We start from the raw sequence: 19,978 nt of genomic DNA on the forward strand, positions 1-19,978 counted from the left end.
TACATCGCGCGCGCGCAGCATGAGATCGCGCCGGTGGCACGGGGGATCCGCGGAATTCGGTCGATTTCGCGGATCAGCGTGCAGCGATGCGGTGCTCCGGTGATAAGGGAGAACCAGCGCTAAAGTGTGTTATGCGCGAGTGCGGCCGATTAGGGATACGGTACTCAGCAGCAAGCCGCCGCGGCCGGCACGACTATCGTCGTCGTCGTCGTCGTCGTCGTCGTCGTCGTCGTCGTCGCGATGCCGTTTGTGATGCGGAAGATAGAGCCGCGGCACGTGTGCCGCGGCCACGTGCCGGCGGGCTCGCATCCGGGCTGGCCGGTGGGCGCCGAGCTCGAAGCGGTGGCGAACGGCACCCTCACCAGCTCCCTCAAACAGTTGGCCTCTCTCCTCACCGTCGCGGAGGACATCTTCGCGAACCTCACCGCCGAGCTAGCTCAAGTCGCTGAAAGAAGCGGATACCTACGTCATAAGCTCGACAAAGTCGAAGAGCGACTCTGCACCGTTGATCCCAAGAAGATACCAGTCCGTGAGTATTCAGAATCACTTCTTTTTTTTATCTTTTTAATAGGATTAATTCTCAATTGATCGGTTAACAAATCCGTTCATTCAGAGGCTGCGATTTTATTGGCGTCACGTGCAATTACTACAGTGCGGTACTCTGTAAAAGATAGCAAAATTGGTTTGCTTGTTAGTTCCTTCGATCGTCGACAGTGATTGCCGGAGTATAAAGTTTAAATTCTCTGAGAATAACAAAACAAGTGAGAAACGACTATATTGCTGTGCTTATAGCGTGACCATGGAAACGCTGCTTTAAAGTACTGCCGTTGAATAAAGTTAGAAACTAGAAAGCAAATTGCCCCAAGGAATAGACGGTGTAATGTACACGCAAACAAAACCAACGCGAGACACACGCTCACATTCAAATTGCTCCAGTTTTGTAAGATAGCTCTCGATTGTTGTAATAGATTGTTGTTGTTTGCACGTCACAATTTCGAGACAATTCTCCAAAATGTTTACATTTTAACACATTGCGATCTTCAAGTTCAATCAACAAGCAGTCGATCCATCGAGCTAAGAATTTTGATTAGTTTCTATTCTTGTAGATTTTAATTTTTCTATATCTTCTTTTAGCGAAAATTTAATAGTATCATTTCTTTTGCGAAATATTTATATAAACTAATTTCTTTCTCGTAGGTTTTCTGTCGTTATTATTTTCGATTGTTTTATTTAAAGAGAAAAACAATATCCCCGTTTGATTTTGTGTACATTTCAGAGGGAAACGCAAGTAAATAAGAATATATAAATATAAATATAAAAAGAGAGGAATGCTACGAATAGAATTACGAGAAAAACATTCCGGATTATTACCTGGTCTGTACCGTGGGAAACGGATTGCAATGTGTCCCGAAACTAAGTTTCACCTGGACAGGGTACATTAGCTCCTATGAAGGCATAAAGACTTCCTTATTCTCAGTCCTAGTCCTACGCATTTATCTCAGAGACAAAAAGACTTAAAAATGTGTGTGTGCGCGCGTGTGTGCGTGTGCGTGCGTGTGTGCGTGTGTGTGAGGATTACAAGAACCGTTAATGAATCGTTTGAAGATGTCGAACCTATCCACTTCAGTCTCTGAAGTTGTATTAGAGGTGGATAATGTCTGAATTAAGAATTTTAAAGAACCTATAAAATATCTGTAGAATGACATCTTCAATCATTGCATATACATTGCATCTGAAAATTAAAAAAAAAAAAATATATATATATATATATAAATTGTTTATCAACAATATCAACTATCTATGTACATATCGTCAAAGATTTAATAGTGTATAATGTGATATAATCAAGTTGTAAGTTATAAATCTTGTATAGTACTTAAAAACATGAAGATATAGATTTGAAATATAACAAAAAGGAATTACATTAAACTCCTCGAGCAACAAAATTAAATTTTTTTTACATCAAATAAACATTCTTCCTATTTACGACGCTTAAAAGTCATACAAAGAAATAGTAAGGCATTAAAAATTGAATAATCTCGAGCTATAACTTTGTTAAAGCTCTTTCGTTGAATTTAACATTTGAAAGAATTAGTTATAAATTCTGATCATGCCTGAATGCGGCAGCGATTGAAGAGCGCAATCGAAAGGCTGGAGGAAAAAGTTCTCACCGACCGAAATTGCTTTAGCTGTAGTTTAAGTATCATCGACGCCGGCGGAAAATTAACGTCAGGTTTGAATCGGAGCCACTTTTTACGATCTCCGTTACTCCGAATAACCATAAAGTCAAGAAAATTACGATTTATTACCACGCGATTTTGTCGTGAAAACCACGATGTGCTTTTCTTCCCAAGATCAAGTCTTATACAAGCATTACAAATGCTCGGTTGCAACAGAAATTATAAATAAGAAAAGATATTTTTTTTCTCAATATTTTATTTTTATTTATATTAAATCTGAAAATGCACCACACTCATATATTTCTTATCATGTTATAATAAAATTATAATAAAATAAAATCTTTGCAAATAATTAAATGGCTTCTGTCTAAGATCAGAAATCATTATTATATCGGCACAAACAAAAATTGTTGCCATAGGCGAAATACATATCGGAATGAATGTAATTCCATCGACATACAGCTGAAGCTTCTTTTTCTCGATCGAAGGAGGAATCTTGCACCTTTAGGGTTCGTTCATTGGGTCTTGTAAAGGCCTAGGAGATCCCATGCTTTTTTTCCAGCCTCTCGTACCGCCACTCCCGAGTCCTGCAAAGACGCTACACACTTTGTGAGACAGCTGACTCAGGTAATCGGCCACACAAACGGCGCCGGGTCTCGGATTCTTCCCCGCGGGTCGGTGGGAATTTTAATTCCCAAGGGTGAAACAGGCTTCGTCGCCGCCGGGAAGAAGCAGATAAAATAACGTCTGCCGGGTGTAATTTAATGCCGATGTGCGCGTTTATACATCTCGAATCCTCGAATGTATTCGATTTGTGAGAGCGATGTTCGCTTATCAAATTTATTTTCAAAAATATTTCTCTTTAATTTTTTGCTTCATTTAAACATGACAACGTAATATTTTTAATTATCATTTATATGGAATTATATGTACCAAAACACTTTAAAAGATTATTAAGAGATCGTTGCAACACATGATTTAATAATTTATTACGTCCGCTAGATAATATTCCTATGCGCCGCCGACATTTCACGTAACTTCTTTTGAAGCTTCAGCGAGACCTGCGAGCAGCGCGGTTGAAAGTATGGCTAGCCTTGAACCTGCAGGCGCAAGTAGGTATCTCGCCAGGGATATCTTTCGGACGGATTCTGGTGAAATCAGAATTTACGTTCTCGAGAGGACATTGAAGTCGAGATGAAGAAAACGGAGGGATAAAAGAGGGAAGAAAAAGGAGAGACATAAACATATCACATATTACATAAATAAATAATTTTATGGATATGTATGTATAAATACTTAATTTTAAACTCGCTAAGAGTTTCTCATAAATACATGTATTTTGTAACTTGTAAACACATGTCTACAAGATTCCACTTGATTAAAAAGAAATATTCAAGTTAAAATTTGAAAACCAGTGATATTTTTATTACATAAATATTACCGAATACAATACACTTTCAAAAAAGTTAACGTTTAAGCGAATAGTTAAACTTAGAATTAGCAGAAATAAATGCAAATCTTTATCTTTCCTTTAGTTACTTAAACGGATAAATGAATTGTTTATATGTCAAACAATAAGACTCGTATGAAGAGTCAGTTAGATAAATGTGTATAAATTCAGGAAATCATAATATTGACTTCAGAAATCTAATATCGCTAATGCGGTTCTGTAATATCGCTTCTATCGAGCGCATCGAGAGGATAGCAGTCGACTGGCTTCTGCGGAAACGGCTATACGCAGGATGTGGTTCGACCTGGTCGAGCAGGTTCACAGTATTTCGAACTACGAAGTGAACGGTTAGTTTGATAGGCTTCCCATTGAGAAAAGCTATCCAGTCTTGGGAAAAAACATTTTTCTCTCAATTCTATATTGATTGACAACAAATACCTGTTCTTTTTGTATTTGGGGAAATTTGTTATTACACAAAGAGACACTACGGCATTGTGACGAAACAATTGATTCTTTTTAGATATTTACTAGAATTGTCATGTATTCTTTTATGTTGACTTTCACTTTTTAAATGCTTTTAAATTTAAAAACATAACAGTAATTGTTTTTATCATTGTTTTTCTTGAGGATGAAATACTTAATGCAATAGGAATGTTTAAAGTTTATTTTCACATGTTTAGTATTAACAGATTTTGATTTAGTATTAAATATGAAACTGCGGCGAAACCGCTCGCTTTCTCTTGGATAAATATGATATTTCAAATTTACTGTTGCCCCTTTAGGCAAATATACGAGAACCTTGTAATCAAACCTCTGCTTAAATAATCATATTTTAATGAAGGCATTAATTCATAAGCACGTTCTGCAACGTTTCCTCTTTTAAATACATAATGAAACATGTGAAATTTTATGTGGCTGCGGTATTTATGTGAAAAAACATATATCTGATTTTTTTTTTAATCATAAAGGATTGATGTACTTTCTAATAAGTATAAATTAGATTATACTTAGATACTCAGAATGTATCTGATAATTTTTTTAATTTCATTTTTTCTCTGAGAAATACAATTTAACAATTTTTTTTTATAAAACAACAGTGCTTAAGAATTATTATAAATGTATAGCTTACAAAATAAAGTAATAGATATTACTTCATATTTTGTTAATGCACAATCTTATTAACGAACTTGTTTGAAATCTATTGATGGCTATATTACAATTTTTTTTCTGGTAACGTAAAATTTTGTACTATTGTTATCTGAGAATTAAAGAATTAAAGAATTCCCGCGTTAGTTGTTTTACTCGAAATTTTTTCCCCTTTCTATCCCATGCACCCCGTTATGGATATATCACAGACCCCCATGAATAATACGAATAATAACGAAACGGACGGAAATAAAAGCCGCAACGGTCCTCATCTGCAGCTTCGTCTCCGAGTTTTCATCATCCCTGGTCGTTGCCTCATTTATTTCCTCACCCAGTTTCTTACTCTTATTTCCGGTTGCCAGCTGGCATCGAAGAATAGGAGGGGGCTCATCGAGGGGTGACGCAAGCACAGGAGAGGTAGGCTGGTAGGCATCTAGGCAAGGGGACTTTCTCGCTTAATTTTAGCTGACTTGACACCGAGGCACGTGTTCTGAATAAAAAACTGCTCTTTACCGCATTAGAGTATATCGTTATGAAAAAAGTTTGTAAGCGATAAGGTTTGTCCGCTCCCTATAAATATCGGCAAAATATATATTGACTTATCGATGGTGAAGCATTGTCGAAAAGCAAAAAAGTTTGAAGATGTCTGGAAGAGAACTGCATGAAAAATTGAGTATTAAAAAATACTTGAATATTTAATTATATATAAATGTACATACATGATCGATGTATGTATCTCTAGCAATTATTATTCTGCACAAATAATTTATTTAGTTTCCTATGAACATTACTGATAACCAGTTCACGAATACATTTGATAATCACATTAATTGAAAATAAAAGAAGATGCTAAGTGAATAATTGTAACGATTAAAGTAATTAAATTAATGACAGCTTTTCACAAGTATACGAGATAATACTTTTATGACATATATGAGATTGACGCGTGTTGCAACCGATGACTCTTAATCGAGTTTATCTTTCTCACGGTAACCGTAAAAAGACAACAACTCTCGGAGAAATAATGAGCATAGCTCACGAACGCGAGGAATTTTTCTTTCGGGCATGTTATTCTTTTCTCTTTTTTTTCTTTCGGAGATAGCAAGTATATTTCCTCGAGCAGCCACTTTAACCCTCCTCATCTTACACCACGTGCTCGTAAGATAGGAACAGATGCCTCTTGTTGATTGCAAGAGTATTTTCGGTGGTCACGATTTCTGTCTTGAGAACGAACGAGACCAAACGCAACCATGAAACGAGACTCTACCTTGAGATTTTCTCAGCTACATATTTTAGCTCCAATTCTAGGAATGTTAACAAGAATTTCAGAAAATAAAATTATTAAGATTAAAAAAGCTCGAGGCATTTAGCGTTCGTAGTAATAAGTTTTCCTCCTGAAATTGAATATTCTAATTTATCACGCGCGATTTCGTAATACTTTCTGGAATTTTTCCACTCGCGTTCCATCCCCAGTTTCGTAATTCGAATACCGGTTTCGGACCTTTGGCGCGCCCAGGTATACTCATCGAACGACCTGATCGTCGATATTTACAAAGAATTCCCAGAATGAGATTATCGACGTCGCAATCGCTATTTCTCTCGACATTTCCGTGATTCTGCGCGTGTATAAACGCAACCCAGCCTGCATCCGCCAGCCGTATAATCATCAATCAGTCGCGTAAGGGCGAGAGAGAGAGAGAGAGAGAGAGAGAGAGAGAGAGAGAGAGAGAGAGCCGATGGAAAAGCCACGAGAAGGCAAGTTAAACCTATCATTGGTTAATTAATCATCGCGACTCATACACCTGCCTGCCCTCGCGCATTACGAACCTATTATTAAGTACCATTACTCGTCTATACCTTCTAAAGCCCTTTTGCGACCTTTGACTTCTCTCCTAGAAAAAAGATAGAAAGAACAAAGGGAATTCTGATGTACAGTTAGCAGTCTGCAAATTCCGATTGATCATTGATTTTATTTTTGCTTTTCTGTCACGATTACAATATCAATCTTAAAATTTTCATGTTTCGATATTGCTTGTTTAACGTTTGCAACGACAATAGTATAATTAAAATATTAATAATTAATAAATAAACGAAATTCTATATCAATATAAAACAATTTTGAATTAGAAAAAATATCTTTATATATAAAACTGTAATAAATTGATTAATTTGATACAAAATTAATTTGTAAAGTTTATTGCATTTTTATGTAAACACACTTTAAATTTTTGGGAAAAAAAATTTCATTTTCGAAAGTGATTGACTAAGTTTCCAAAAGAAGGTAGTAGAGTTGGGTCGGAGTGTGAGAATTGACTAGTCACAGTCGAGTATTCCTCTCTTATAGTCGAATGAGAGAGGAATGTTCGACTATGATTGGTCAATTCTCGCATTCTGATTCAACTCTAACTCTCGGTGGAATAGAGATCACAGTTGCGCTAGCGATGCTTTTTTCAATCATATTCATTCATTTTGTGCAAAAACAGGGGGGAGGGAGTTAAACTTCAGTCTCTTTGGAGATTGAAATTATTCATCCTTCGCAGAGATTGAAAATTAATTCTCGCTTGGAATGATTCTTCACTCTAAGAATGAAAATTTCACTCCTGCCGGACTGGCGCAACTATCACTTTTCTTGGAGTGAAATTTTACTCCAAAAATTTAAAGTGCAATAGGTTGGAATTAGTTCGAGTATTTAGGATTTTTAAAAATATTTGTTAAAATTATAGTTATAATTTAAATTGTTTATACAATCGCATAAACTGTCTTTTAACGAACTTCCCGCAGCTTTTTATCTAAGCATATTCGTGTGAAAGAGGAATTTCTACCTATCATCTGCATTTCGATTGAAATGCCACTCGACGAACGTTACGTTATCGCATGATTATCCCGGGAGAGTAACGACCCCGTTACTCAAACGTTTCTGTTTACGATTCACGTACGCGTCGATGATAACATTGCGTTTTACTGAAAGACTGATGAGTGTCGCGTCGAGCTTTGCGTAACGAATGTATCGACAATCTGTGAAACATGATTTCTATACAAATCACTTAATTCCAATACAGAGTTATATTCTAATTGTATTAGATCTTTTACAGAGACTTCCTTGTGCTGAATTTTCCGTGAGAAAATATTTTCATTCTCGTATGAAGAATTTTATGTGAGAACGGTACTTTTTTTGGAAATTATACGGAATGGCGCACGAAATGCTATAGGGGAGACCGGAGTCAGTTGACTATAGGGGTAAGTAGAATAAGCGAGGGTACATTAAAAACAAAACACGCGAGACACGTGTAAACGTGTCTGAGCACGCAGCAGCGACTGCCGCTAAATCTGCTGTAACATCTTATTGCGAACACATCTATGATAGAAGTTATGCCACAATTTCAAAAAATCCTACATCTAAGTAAATATTTTTATTCTTAAAATTTTTGTTTTATAATCGTATATTTTATAATCGAGATATTTGATTTCTATTTAATAAAATCCAATAGATTTTTTTTTGTTTATGTGTTTTTGTTATCTTATATTGTTAATGTTTTTAAAAAATAAATGGATGAGGATAGTAACCACAGCAATGGAATTGTATGACTCGTTTAGTGACGACTCTTATAGTACTTAGTCAAAATTTTATTCCTTTAAAGAGATTTTCCTCAGTGATAAATGTTATAAGTTTAGTTTCCCTCATGTCCAATCTCGAAAACTAAGCTTATTCGACGTATTTTTGCATGAAATAAACAAATTTTGCAAAAAGAAGCATTGTTTTGCTCTGCGAAGCGAATGTTTGTGTTTAAAATATATTTTTATAAAAGTTTTATTAATATGTAGCCAAAGATGTAACTTAAAATACATTAATTTTTATTTTAATAATCTTAGTCGAATTATGTCCCGGTCCCGGGACTAGTTAAATCAGATGGAATGCATTAGAAAACTGCATTTTTTAATATTAATTACCAGTTTTGCCTTATTATTAAAATATTATTAGATAGTCAAATGTATGTAGAATTCATTTTTTTGATTTTTTTCTCTTAATTTCGTTTGTATAATTCGAAACTAAAAAATGAATCTATTAGTTCCTGGTCTCCCCTATCATTCAATTATTTTATTAAAATTATACTTGTAGAATGAATTTTTACTATGAATTTTTACTATGTCAATAAATTCTGTACTTGATGGAAATTATGTTAGGTGTGGCATCATGAGTCGGAATTGGGCGGAGGTAAAGACGCACACATCAGTTTGTGCTGAGTGGCGTACGAAATATCATACCATTTGCTTTACATATAACAGTTCTGTATTTATTTTTAACAAAATTTATACAGTATAGAATTAATTACTTGAACGTGGAAAATTGTCTTTAATGGATAACATCTAATACGATTGCCACTTTATCTCACAAGTTCTTGAAGGCGTGTCTTTGTGTTTGATTACTTTTCGATACAAGCTTTCAGATAACGTAGATAGCAACTAGGCACACAATGTAAGCGGAAACGTTTCCGAGTCTCTACATTTTTTTATTTCTGTGTGAAAAACAACACAGCTCTCATTTTATACTCAACATTTTAAATCAACCGTATGTTATCCACCGTTTCAGAAATTACCCTAGATAGCATAGAGAGCCAAAAAAAATTCTTTTTTTTATATCGATTTTTTTTTATACGAAATAAATTCCTGTTTCATTTGATTTATTTTCAAAAAGTATTTCTGAATGTCCTAAAAGATTCCACTTTTTTATGTCATCAATTCTCTTTTTCAGAAGATATTTTTTTGCTGGTTTTTCTAAATTTCTTAATGTTGTATAAGAATAAATCATACTTCGATTTTTATTATACAAATTAAATATTATTTATATTACAGATAATATATAAATACGCATATAAATACATTTGCATATATTTTTAAATTCTTTTTTCTCATTTCGAACAGATTGTATTTATTTATAAAGAATTTAAGAAGATGAATACTTTTGAGTTCAAATGTCTTGATTATGTTATCTGGATGGTGTGTGCATCTTCACCTCTGCTCAAGTTTGATTCGTGATATCATATCGGATAGAATTTTCATAAAATGTGAAATTTACATACGATTCCAAAAATTGATGTTCCACAAACAAATTTTTAATGAGATAATTGAATGATATGATATTTCGTGTGTCATGATATAATTACTTCCAAATGATCAGTTGCGTAAATCATTTGTGTTAAATTCTTTTTCGTAAATAAATATTTATAAAAAAGAATTGTTTTATTATAAAAAAATTATTTTTATAATTACGTGAGAATATTCTTACATACGCATATTTATTATTTTATATATTTTTATATTCAATACACAATGCCAAGGCAAGAAATAGTTGATTTTTCTAACTTACTAGCGAAAAGATACTTGATACTTTTATTTCTGTTTCACAGAAATGATGCCAATGATGGAAAATGTTTCTCATCATTTATCTTGCCGCGAGAAAACATCAAATGATTGAACGATGCAGTGATTATAAATGATTTAAATGAATGGTAAAGAACCTTTACACGTCACTTATGCAGCGAATAGTATAAAGAAGTCGATATTAAGGATATCAAAACAAACTGAATTTATTATAGATCGCTTCATAGATGGTCAATTATTATACTTAAGTGGTAATAGAAGTTTTGCCCTTTCAATTTACCGTTTAAAACATTTAGTGCGATACTTAAAGCATTTTACACAATTAATTCTGTTATTTTGACGCATTCTATTCAAACATCATCGCATCGTATATGAAAATTACATGAATTATTTGCAATTGAGATATTATTTGCAGAATATAAGCATTTAACAATTAAATTAAATTAAGCACTTGATAAAATTAAATTCTTAAATGTGAATATAAGTGATAACATACGTATATATATTAACGTATAATATTATATATTAATACGTATAATATATTAATAGCAGGTTAATTTTAGGATATTCAAATATGAAATTTTTTTTCTTTCTATTAAAAGATTTAATGATTAAAAATTACGAGAAAATCTTTAATTAAATTTATGGATTTTTGATTCGTAGAAAATTAAGTTCCCATAAAACTTCTAAGCGGATTGAAATAAGATACGTTTTAGCAGTCGATCTGCGGCGTCTCGCGAGTGGTCACTTAAGTAGTCATTAGTGACGCACGATTGTTAAGACGTGTCGCATGATACAATTATTGCTTATGCAACAGATATGGAACAAGTAAGAATTCCAGGAAATTCCTCTTCTAGGCTCTAGCTGCAATGAGTGCACTAGCTCCGTCCTTCGGAAACGGCAACACCTCGAGGACACCTCATCACCATAAAAAATGCCGATTACATCAAGTGTTATGACTAATGTGAACACATGCGATCGTTCATACGAGATAATCACGGCAACTCTCCTTGATCGTTCGCTCACTATCTTCGCGCAATAATTCCTCCGCGACGTGGAAATAAACTACACGACGCTGTGCGACGTTTCGAAGAGAAGTCAGATTACATGTCACCTTGTGCAACTGCCGTTATTATACTAGGTTCGCAAACTGCTTTGAAAAATTATTTAAAAAAAAGAATTGATAAATTGTGATATCTCTAAATGCTCGATAACGTATGAAATATTATGGTCTATACGCTACAATACAATACCGATATTCATTGTTATTCTATCGCTTATTGTTATGTCGACTGCTTTTTTAATGGTTTTTTAATGGCGCCTGCGCTTCAATTTTATTACTACGCATTGCTATTTATGCATTGGATACTTTTGATTAAAAGGCAATAAAGAAGCAGTTCTAGAGATATGCGTTACGAAATGATTTAATTAATTTGTAATCATTTCTCTGTCTCGAATTACGTTTAAAAAAAACATTGAATGTGAATTCTACGTATAAGCAGGAAGATTTATGATTCGCTGTTAAAGGATCGATGATTCATCGGGAAAGAGATTAAAGAATTCGAGATTTCTCCTCGGTCACCATTACCTATACCGAAAGATATCAGAATATTACGCCATTTATTTGACATTGTTGTGATTTAGACTCTCATTTATCCTCTCATTGCCGACGGAAGTTTCCCTGCCCATCGTTCAACTGCATCGTTCGCTGATCGATTTATTGTATTTTTACGGATTCGCTCGCGACTGTGTAGCCAACACCGTACGATTTATTTGCAGTGTCGTTCACGGTATCTGCCGCGAATCGTGATTTTGCGGCTCGCTCTTTGCATAATAATAATTGGCCGGCTTCTCGCTTTGGTGCTAAAATGCATCTAACGATACTTCGGTCTCGATGCATCGTGCGATCATGATTAGCGAATCAGTCTCATCGACAATCCGATTAACATCATAAATCTTTCTTGTCTTTAATCGCAAAAAGAAATAAGAAGATTGATGCTAAACGATTTTACGCATTTTACTTCTTTAATCCAAAAAGAAAACAGCATTCAATTGCAAAAGCAATCGACGCTTTTTTTTCTCTTTGTAATGCAATTATAAATATACTTAGTTATGTATGAATAATACATGGCAAGAATTGTGGTAAAATTTTTATATCTGGAAAATACAAATTCAAAAATAATTTTGTTGGAAACTCAAACTACCTAGTTGTTAGAATATTAAAATTTTTTGCAGTATTGCTCTCATCGTTTTTTAGTTTTTAACATAATTATTTGAATGTTATGAATTAGTTTTAAAATTATTTTCAGGTCTGTATCTAGCATTTTTAGATCAATTTTAGATCTTTTAGATCAGCAAAATCGTTCCTTCGACGTGAATTAATTAAATAATTTAATTAAAATCCAATAGAAATATGGGCGTTTCATTAAAATAAATTTCGTAATTATAATTTTTTTATAATTATTATAATTATTATGTTAATTAATTTAATTGTTTTATAATTGTCACGTTGATTAACCATCAGTTTTAATACATCAGAGAATGAAGAAAGAAATCAAAAAAATGACATTCATCTTGATCTTTCTTTTTCTTTTTCTTTTTCTTGCTTTTAATTCTTCGAAAGGAAATGAAATTAGCCAGTTGTAAGTCGTATGATTGCCAACACTATTACCTAACGAACGCACACCTCACTAAGGAAACGTTTTGTTCCCCTCGGGATGCACTTCCGCGCGCCATTCGTTATGTTCTCGAGTGCTTGGTTGCTCGATTCGGACATGGTTTAAAAGTGTCGGTTGGTCGGTCGGTCGGTCGGTCGGTCGCTCGGTCGATGAGTTGAAGTGTCGAGGCCATTGAGACACGATGTGAACAATACGAAATCTGGATGGACGGGGCCACATCTCGAGTCCTTGAACGCGGTGCTGACTGACGTTTCAAAGAGCATGTCTCGCCGTATCTCCTCAAATAACTTTACGGTGCTGTTAAAAGGCCGCGCCTTTGTCTCCGCTGTGGCTCCGTTTCGAAGAGAGAAAAGTTTGCGAACGAACCGTTTAACGTGACTACGTTAACCGACTTATCGCGACTTAACTCCGAAACTATAACCGACGCGACGCCCGCATTGCGGAATGGCGAGTTCTGCAACGGTAGATATCATTTGGCGGCTTCGCTCTGTAGCACGTTAATTAGAACGAGGCTTTATTGCATTTATTTCCGGTAGTCGAGCATGATTCTCTGTATAATTTGTATGGATATTTCAATTGTGAAGAATTCTATGGGTGATATTATTACTTAATTATTATTCCCTGTTATAATTATTATTGACTTAATTATTATATTTATTTCATCATTTCCGTTTATAGTTGAAAAACTTATTTCAGAAAGGCGTCTTTATGAAATCTTTAAAGCCTGTTCTACAGCAGACTGTAAGTCGTAAGAAATTAATCAATCATAGTTGATTATTTTTGTCATATTCAACTATAATTGAGAAGAATACTCGATTGTGGTGGTCAATTTCTTATGGCAAGACTTAAAGCTAAATTTAAATATCTATATGATTTATTGTAGAAAATTCCATAAGAAATAAGGAATATGTAATTTATATATTTTAAGTTCTTTCCTAAAATTTATATTATATATATAATTTTGATTTTGCAAAAACATACATTTTAAACATTTGGTATAATACAATAACACGCAATAAAAATGTCAATATAAATCGACATTGGACGTGTGTATGTACATGAATCTTGTTGTCTAAAGATATGCTTGTAAAAAAAGATACTTGAAGAAAAAGAAAAAGAAACAGTGTAAACGTTTCAACTTTTCGTTCTGAGGATACTTTTGAAACCTGAAAGTATTGAGAAAAATCCAAAACGAAGAATCAAACCTTTTATATTGTTTCGTTTTTTACAAGTATATCTTATTAAAATTTATATACGCATATCCATCCAATTGATTCATATTAGTATTTTTATTGCAAAATGTGGTTTAACTCGTCTAAAAAACATTTTAATTAATTTGCTATAAGTTATTGAAAATCCTATTAATATTATTATTTACAAAAATACTTTATAAATAATTGTGATACTTATTAAAATATTACTAATTTGAGACTTTTTATCATATATTTAGAAAAACAAATTTTCTAAAATTAATCTATCGCAAATCCAAATGACCATGGCCTATAGCCATATGACATTATCACAATCAATTACATACCGTCGTATCAAACATATATGTAGTGCTATCATCTTACACTCATCCAAACGGAAGCGCGTAACATCAACTTTAATCGCTAAGCAATTACGTAATTGTCATTGATTCTTCCGTGATTATCGCAGTATACGTGTCTTTTCTAAGCGAGTAAACATACATCCATGTATGAAATGGTGAATGAGAAACTTGCGTCTGCATTCTACACAACCACACTCGAACGTTTCTTTTTCTTCCATTCTCTCTCTCTCTCTCTCTCTCTCTCTCTCTCTCTCTCTCTTTCTCTCTCTCTCTCGTTCTCTTTTAATACTTTCAGTTTCCATATCATCGAAGCATAGTAGCAATCGTAGTTTGTTACGTTTATTATAACACTATCCTTATCCGATTTTATTCATTAGAGCAATTTCTCAACGGGCAATTAAGCGCTATGAGAATGGTGACAGGATATTTTCATTGGAAGAGATTTTTTTCTGAATGGGCTTTTGTTTAGAAGGATATAACGAATTTTTTCTAGGAAAAGATAAGATCGCTATCCGCAATGTAATTAAACGAACGCTATGATAAATGAGCTGTTGCTTTCTTGAGGTAACAATGGACGCATCCAGCGGCTATGGATATGATTGTAATCGCGGTATAGAATAAAGCAATCGATGAAAATGAGTAATCTTAATTTAGCGTTCTTCTGGTGCGGCATATGATAGTATAGAAGATAATGTTAATGTTAGAACTGAAATGAGACTTTTGATGTGAAATCTGAACATTCATAATCACAACGAGCTATAAATTTAACTGTTTTATGAAAACATTCATTTAATCGCAAAAAAATACCGATATTAAATTATAATTGAAAATTATAAAATATTAATGATATTAATGAAACTGAAATAAAATAGTAATGAATGAAAACATTTATCATGCATATTTCGCATATAAGTTTATAATAAATTTGTGTGACTTTATTATTTTATTTTATACAAATGGACATTTATCTATTTGTATGTAATTATTTTGATTTCATTATTATTCTAACAACAGATTGAATAGTTATTGATATGAGAATGAACTGATTTTAAGCTTAAAATGTGACAGGAAAATGAAATCTCACGAGTATGTACTATTTACCTCAGAGAGAGAGAGAGAGAGAGAGAGAGAGAGAGAGAGAGAGAGAGAGAGAGAGCATTTTACACATTTATGTGTCTCTTTGATTTTCTATATCCTCTTTAAAAAGCTCGCAGCACTAGGCATTTGAAGATTGCATGTCTCTTCAAATTTCTTGTCATAACGTTTTGTAACTTCCGTTTAAAAATCTATTATTTTTAATTGATGTAAACAATTCAAAAATTTCTATAGGAAAGCTTATGACAATTTTAGCTTTTTTTTAAAGACTTCAGTGCTTCGATATATTTTTGATAAATGCATTTCGTGCATCGCATTGCATTTATTAAAAAGGAAAAATGATAAGAAAAATGATAATGTATAAAAATGTATTAAAAATTGAAAACGAACGAACGCGACGAAAATGTTATAAGCAAGGCAGGTGACTATCAGAAACGGGCAGCAACCGCATACTCAGATGCACGTATCTACGTGAGCACGAGTTATCAGGTGTTTCCCACAAGCAACGGACTAAATGCACCTGCTGCCAGGTAAGCGCGGAACGAAGTCAATGTACGCCGACCGCTCGCACTGGGATTTTGTCGACGGCGCGGCGTTACGAAGCTGTTATGCAAAGTGGAACTAAATGGCGTTTACCGCAAACTGGGTAATGGCAAGCGTGGTGATTTGATTCGTCTGTGGATTTCTAGGAGGTAAAATTTTAGCGGAATTTGAGAAATAGGGAATATTTATACTTTACATTAGAAAAATATGTTATATATTTTTCTACCATGTAGTATGGAATAAAGAAATCGTTTCTATAATTTTTTATGGAAAGATTTTAAATCAATCTTTAAGAGATTTTAATTACAATTTCTGTAATTGGCTAAATTAATTTTGTTTATATTTAATTCCTACTGGGTTCACAGTTGATCCATTCATATCAATTACGATGATTAAAGATTTTGTGTGCGCAATATATTCACTTTTAATATAACATAGTCTATCTTTCATGTTAAAGTATGCTCGATCGATAATATCTATCGATCGAGCGGATCGTTCTAAATGCGAAAAAGAGATAAAGGCCTAAAAATCATGGAATTTCATTATGTTGGTAGTTACAATTAGAAAGCATTATAAAACACTACTCTTAGTAATTTTCGTAATTTGGATCACGAGGTAAACACGTTCGACACAGAAAGATCACATAGAGCAATTTACGCGAAAAAAAAAGAGAGAAACAAAGGCGAGACTGACGCGTAATACCAGACTACTCAAGCGCATGCAGACTACAAGATGTCAATAACCTTCGCCTTCGTCGTCGTCGTCGTCGTAGTCGTCGCGTGATCAAACCAGCCTCGCCTGTCTCTTGTCCCGCCGCGCTGCGCCGCACCGATCCCTCTTTCGGCCCATCCAACTACCCTTCGACCACCCTTCGCGGTTCGCGGCCACATTCGTTTATATGTATAGTAGAAGCTCGTCTGACCGCTCGCGCTCGTGCGATCGAACCGAAGAGAGTTGCTTTGGTGGAAACAGCAAATCATTGGAGAAATTTGATGAAAAAATTGACCTTAACATCATTAATTATGAATTAATAAATCAATATATATTTTTCTCTAATATATATTATTTTCCTTAGAATATTTCAACAAATACATATTCTTATCGTTTTCACAGCATGACGCTAAAAATGCATGTATATATATTCATTAATAATGTACTAAAATTTAGATTCAGAAAAATAGGAAGTTTAAATTTTAAAAAAGAGTTATAAAAATGCTTTAAAAATATGTACTAATTAAACTAATTGACTTATCAAGTTCATAGTGAATGAATGATGATAGCAAATAAATGGAATTGAAAGAGAAGATTGCATTCCGGAAATAGAGTTGATTGGGAATGAAGGAATCATTTTCCGGTGAACAGTCGAGTCAGTGGAGCGAGTTGAGGCGAGGAAATTAGGGGGGACGAATCGGTTCTCGATGTGAGAGAATCGAACTTCGCAGCGAGTTTAAATGGAGTCCGAGTGAGCACAAGGTGCCACATAGGAGCAGCACATTGTTCGTATTGAACGATGAAGGACGACTGAATGCTGCTGAGATGTGTCTCTGTCCTTTTCCCCTGAGATTGAGGTTTTAATTCGCCATAAATGAAGTGTCTTTAACCGCTACGCGCTTATGCGAAACATCCCAAATGCATTCGTGATGGTTTTCACTCGCCCCCTCTGTTCCACTCTCCCTCTCCCAGCCTTCTTTTCTCCCGCTCTCATCGTCTCCTCGATCGAAAGGGGTGCGTACAATATCTAGGCGGACGCATAATTACTGCACGTGCTGACCCACATTCGCAACGCGACGTTCCACTTTGGAGCGAGTAGTCAGTGAATTATGTATATACATGTACGCACACGTGTCGCGAATTGAGAAATTTTGCACAGGTGGAAATGTTAACATCAGGTTGTTAGTAGGGAACTTGATAGATATATGACAATTAAAATAACAAGATAAAAAGGAAACAAATTAAATTTAATATTAATATCAAAAAAATAACATTAATAATAATCAATACAAATTAAAAACTAACTTTATAACTACATGATCTATAATATTTTCCATTACATACAATGTAGTACAAGTATTTAAACTGTATCTTTCCACGTACACATATTTGGCAGAGAGAGAGAGGGAGGGGGAGAGAGAGAGAGAGAGGGAGAGAGAGAAAGAGAGAGAGAGAGAGAGAGAGAGAGAGAGAGAGCAAATTTACATCAGAGGACGTATAATATATCACAAAAAGTGTTCTCTTCGAATGCGAAAAATACAGAATGAAATACAGCTGTGGCAAATCAAAATCATTTTTGGCACCGGATACGCAATCTTGATCGCATATCGTAACCATAAATCTCGATCGACGACTATGGAATATCGTATTCCGCCATCTCACGAATATCCGTTATGGCAAGTACTCCAAGATATTCCTACGTGCCCGAAATTTCGTATCGCGAGTCTGTCGACCCCGCCCTTTTCATTCGAGTTTCCCTGGGGAACTCTCCCGAAGCTCTTGTCTCAAAGTTCATTGAAGCATAACTCTTTACTTTTTCAGAGCACAATAACATCGACCAAGCGATTATGATCAGCGATTGTCATGTGCGTTCGTTCACACACACAGTTCGTCGCACCGGTCTCCCCTCTCTTCCTCCCCCTTATAATTAACAAATCCGGATTCAGCGGATTCCGCAAATGACTGCCGCTGTCGATTCAAAAGTAATCATTTAAAAGCCGTTGGCTTAGAAAATACGAAGTATAATATACAAAAATATAAATCATTTTAATTGAATTTTTATTCATTTTTATTGTTGAAAACAATTGAAAGTTACTTCAAGATTTATTTTTTTTAATTCAATATTAATATAGTTATATATTAATATATAATTAACTTAATATATATAATTGTCGTACTTAATATATAATTTATTTATTTTTCTCTTTTCGTAGTTCTCCACTTTCCTATATCAAAATCATCGAAAACGTGTAGTCTTTATTTTAAACGGTGGGTGCATTTTATTTTGATATGCCTATGATATTAAATGTATATTTATTAAATGCGAAAAATAAAAGGTTATCTCTACTTCAATATACTGCAATAGTATCGTTCGCGTTTACCATGTACTCGCAATTTTCCCTATTCCTTCATTGAAAATTGCGCAATTTATTTTCTTTCTATTGAAGAAAATAAATGTATATGACAATCGCTCTTTTAAAATTTTATGCAAATATCTTATAAAGTTCTTTGCATAAAAGCGTGTGGCAACTTGTCTTATTGTACATCCGAGCACCATGCGGCATGCCACATGTCGAAGATCCATTTTAAGTGCAGCGCTATTGAACTCGTTCGTATCTATATATCGATGGTTACCCTGTATTTTGATATCAATGCAATCACGTGAGATGCCACTGGCATTATGTATTGCACGTGTAGTTTCAGGATTAGGATTAGGGTAACCCAAACTTGGCCCTTACATCCTTTTCAACGTATGAAATGTTTTCTGCCTCGACCCTGAGGGATAAATATATCGAGAGGTATAAACGTATCGTGTAGATTAGATGCACAAAAAATAGAACATTCATGAGTATATATTTTCCAGTTTATCAGTGAGGGTGCAATTTAATCGTATTTATTTAAAATTACAGTTGCCCTATCACATATATGATTATCTATAAAAAGATGATATCAAATTCATATCAAATTTAGCATGATGGGATCTTCTCGTTTTAATCTTCACATGAATATGGAGTTAAATTCATTAAACCTAGCTTGATTAAACATATTAAATCTGTATTCCGGATCAATCCAAAAACCAGCTTGAATTTATTTGGGATTCAATCTAATTTACATAAATACTGTTTTACCAATTCATATCTATTTTTAATAGATATAAACTGATAAAACAGTATTTATGTAAATTAGATTTTTTTATTTTTCTATAATTTTTATTATTTTTTTTTAAATTAACTTTTTTTATAAT

At 34.0% G+C, this 19,978-nt stretch overlaps 1 protein-coding gene across 1 annotated transcript in view; it reads left to right on the plus strand.

Moving 5' to 3' along the window:
* Positions 1-240: 240 nt before the first annotated feature.
* The window catches only part of LOC108691831, a 140,827-nt gene continuing 121,089 nt past the window's right edge, over positions 241-19,978 (plus strand). The window contains exon 1 of the mRNA XM_018199755.1: positions 241-529. Coding sequence (XP_018055244.1) covers positions 241-529 — 289 coding nt within the window. The remainder of the gene's footprint in view (positions 530-19,978) is intronic.

The sequence above is a fragment of the Atta colombica genome, unplaced genomic scaffold (genome assembly GCF_001594045.1).
Source record: "Atta colombica isolate Treedump-2 unplaced genomic scaffold, Acol1.0 scaffold52, whole genome shotgun sequence".
NCBI classification, from domain to species: domain Eukaryota; kingdom Metazoa; phylum Arthropoda; class Insecta; order Hymenoptera; family Formicidae; genus Atta; species Atta colombica.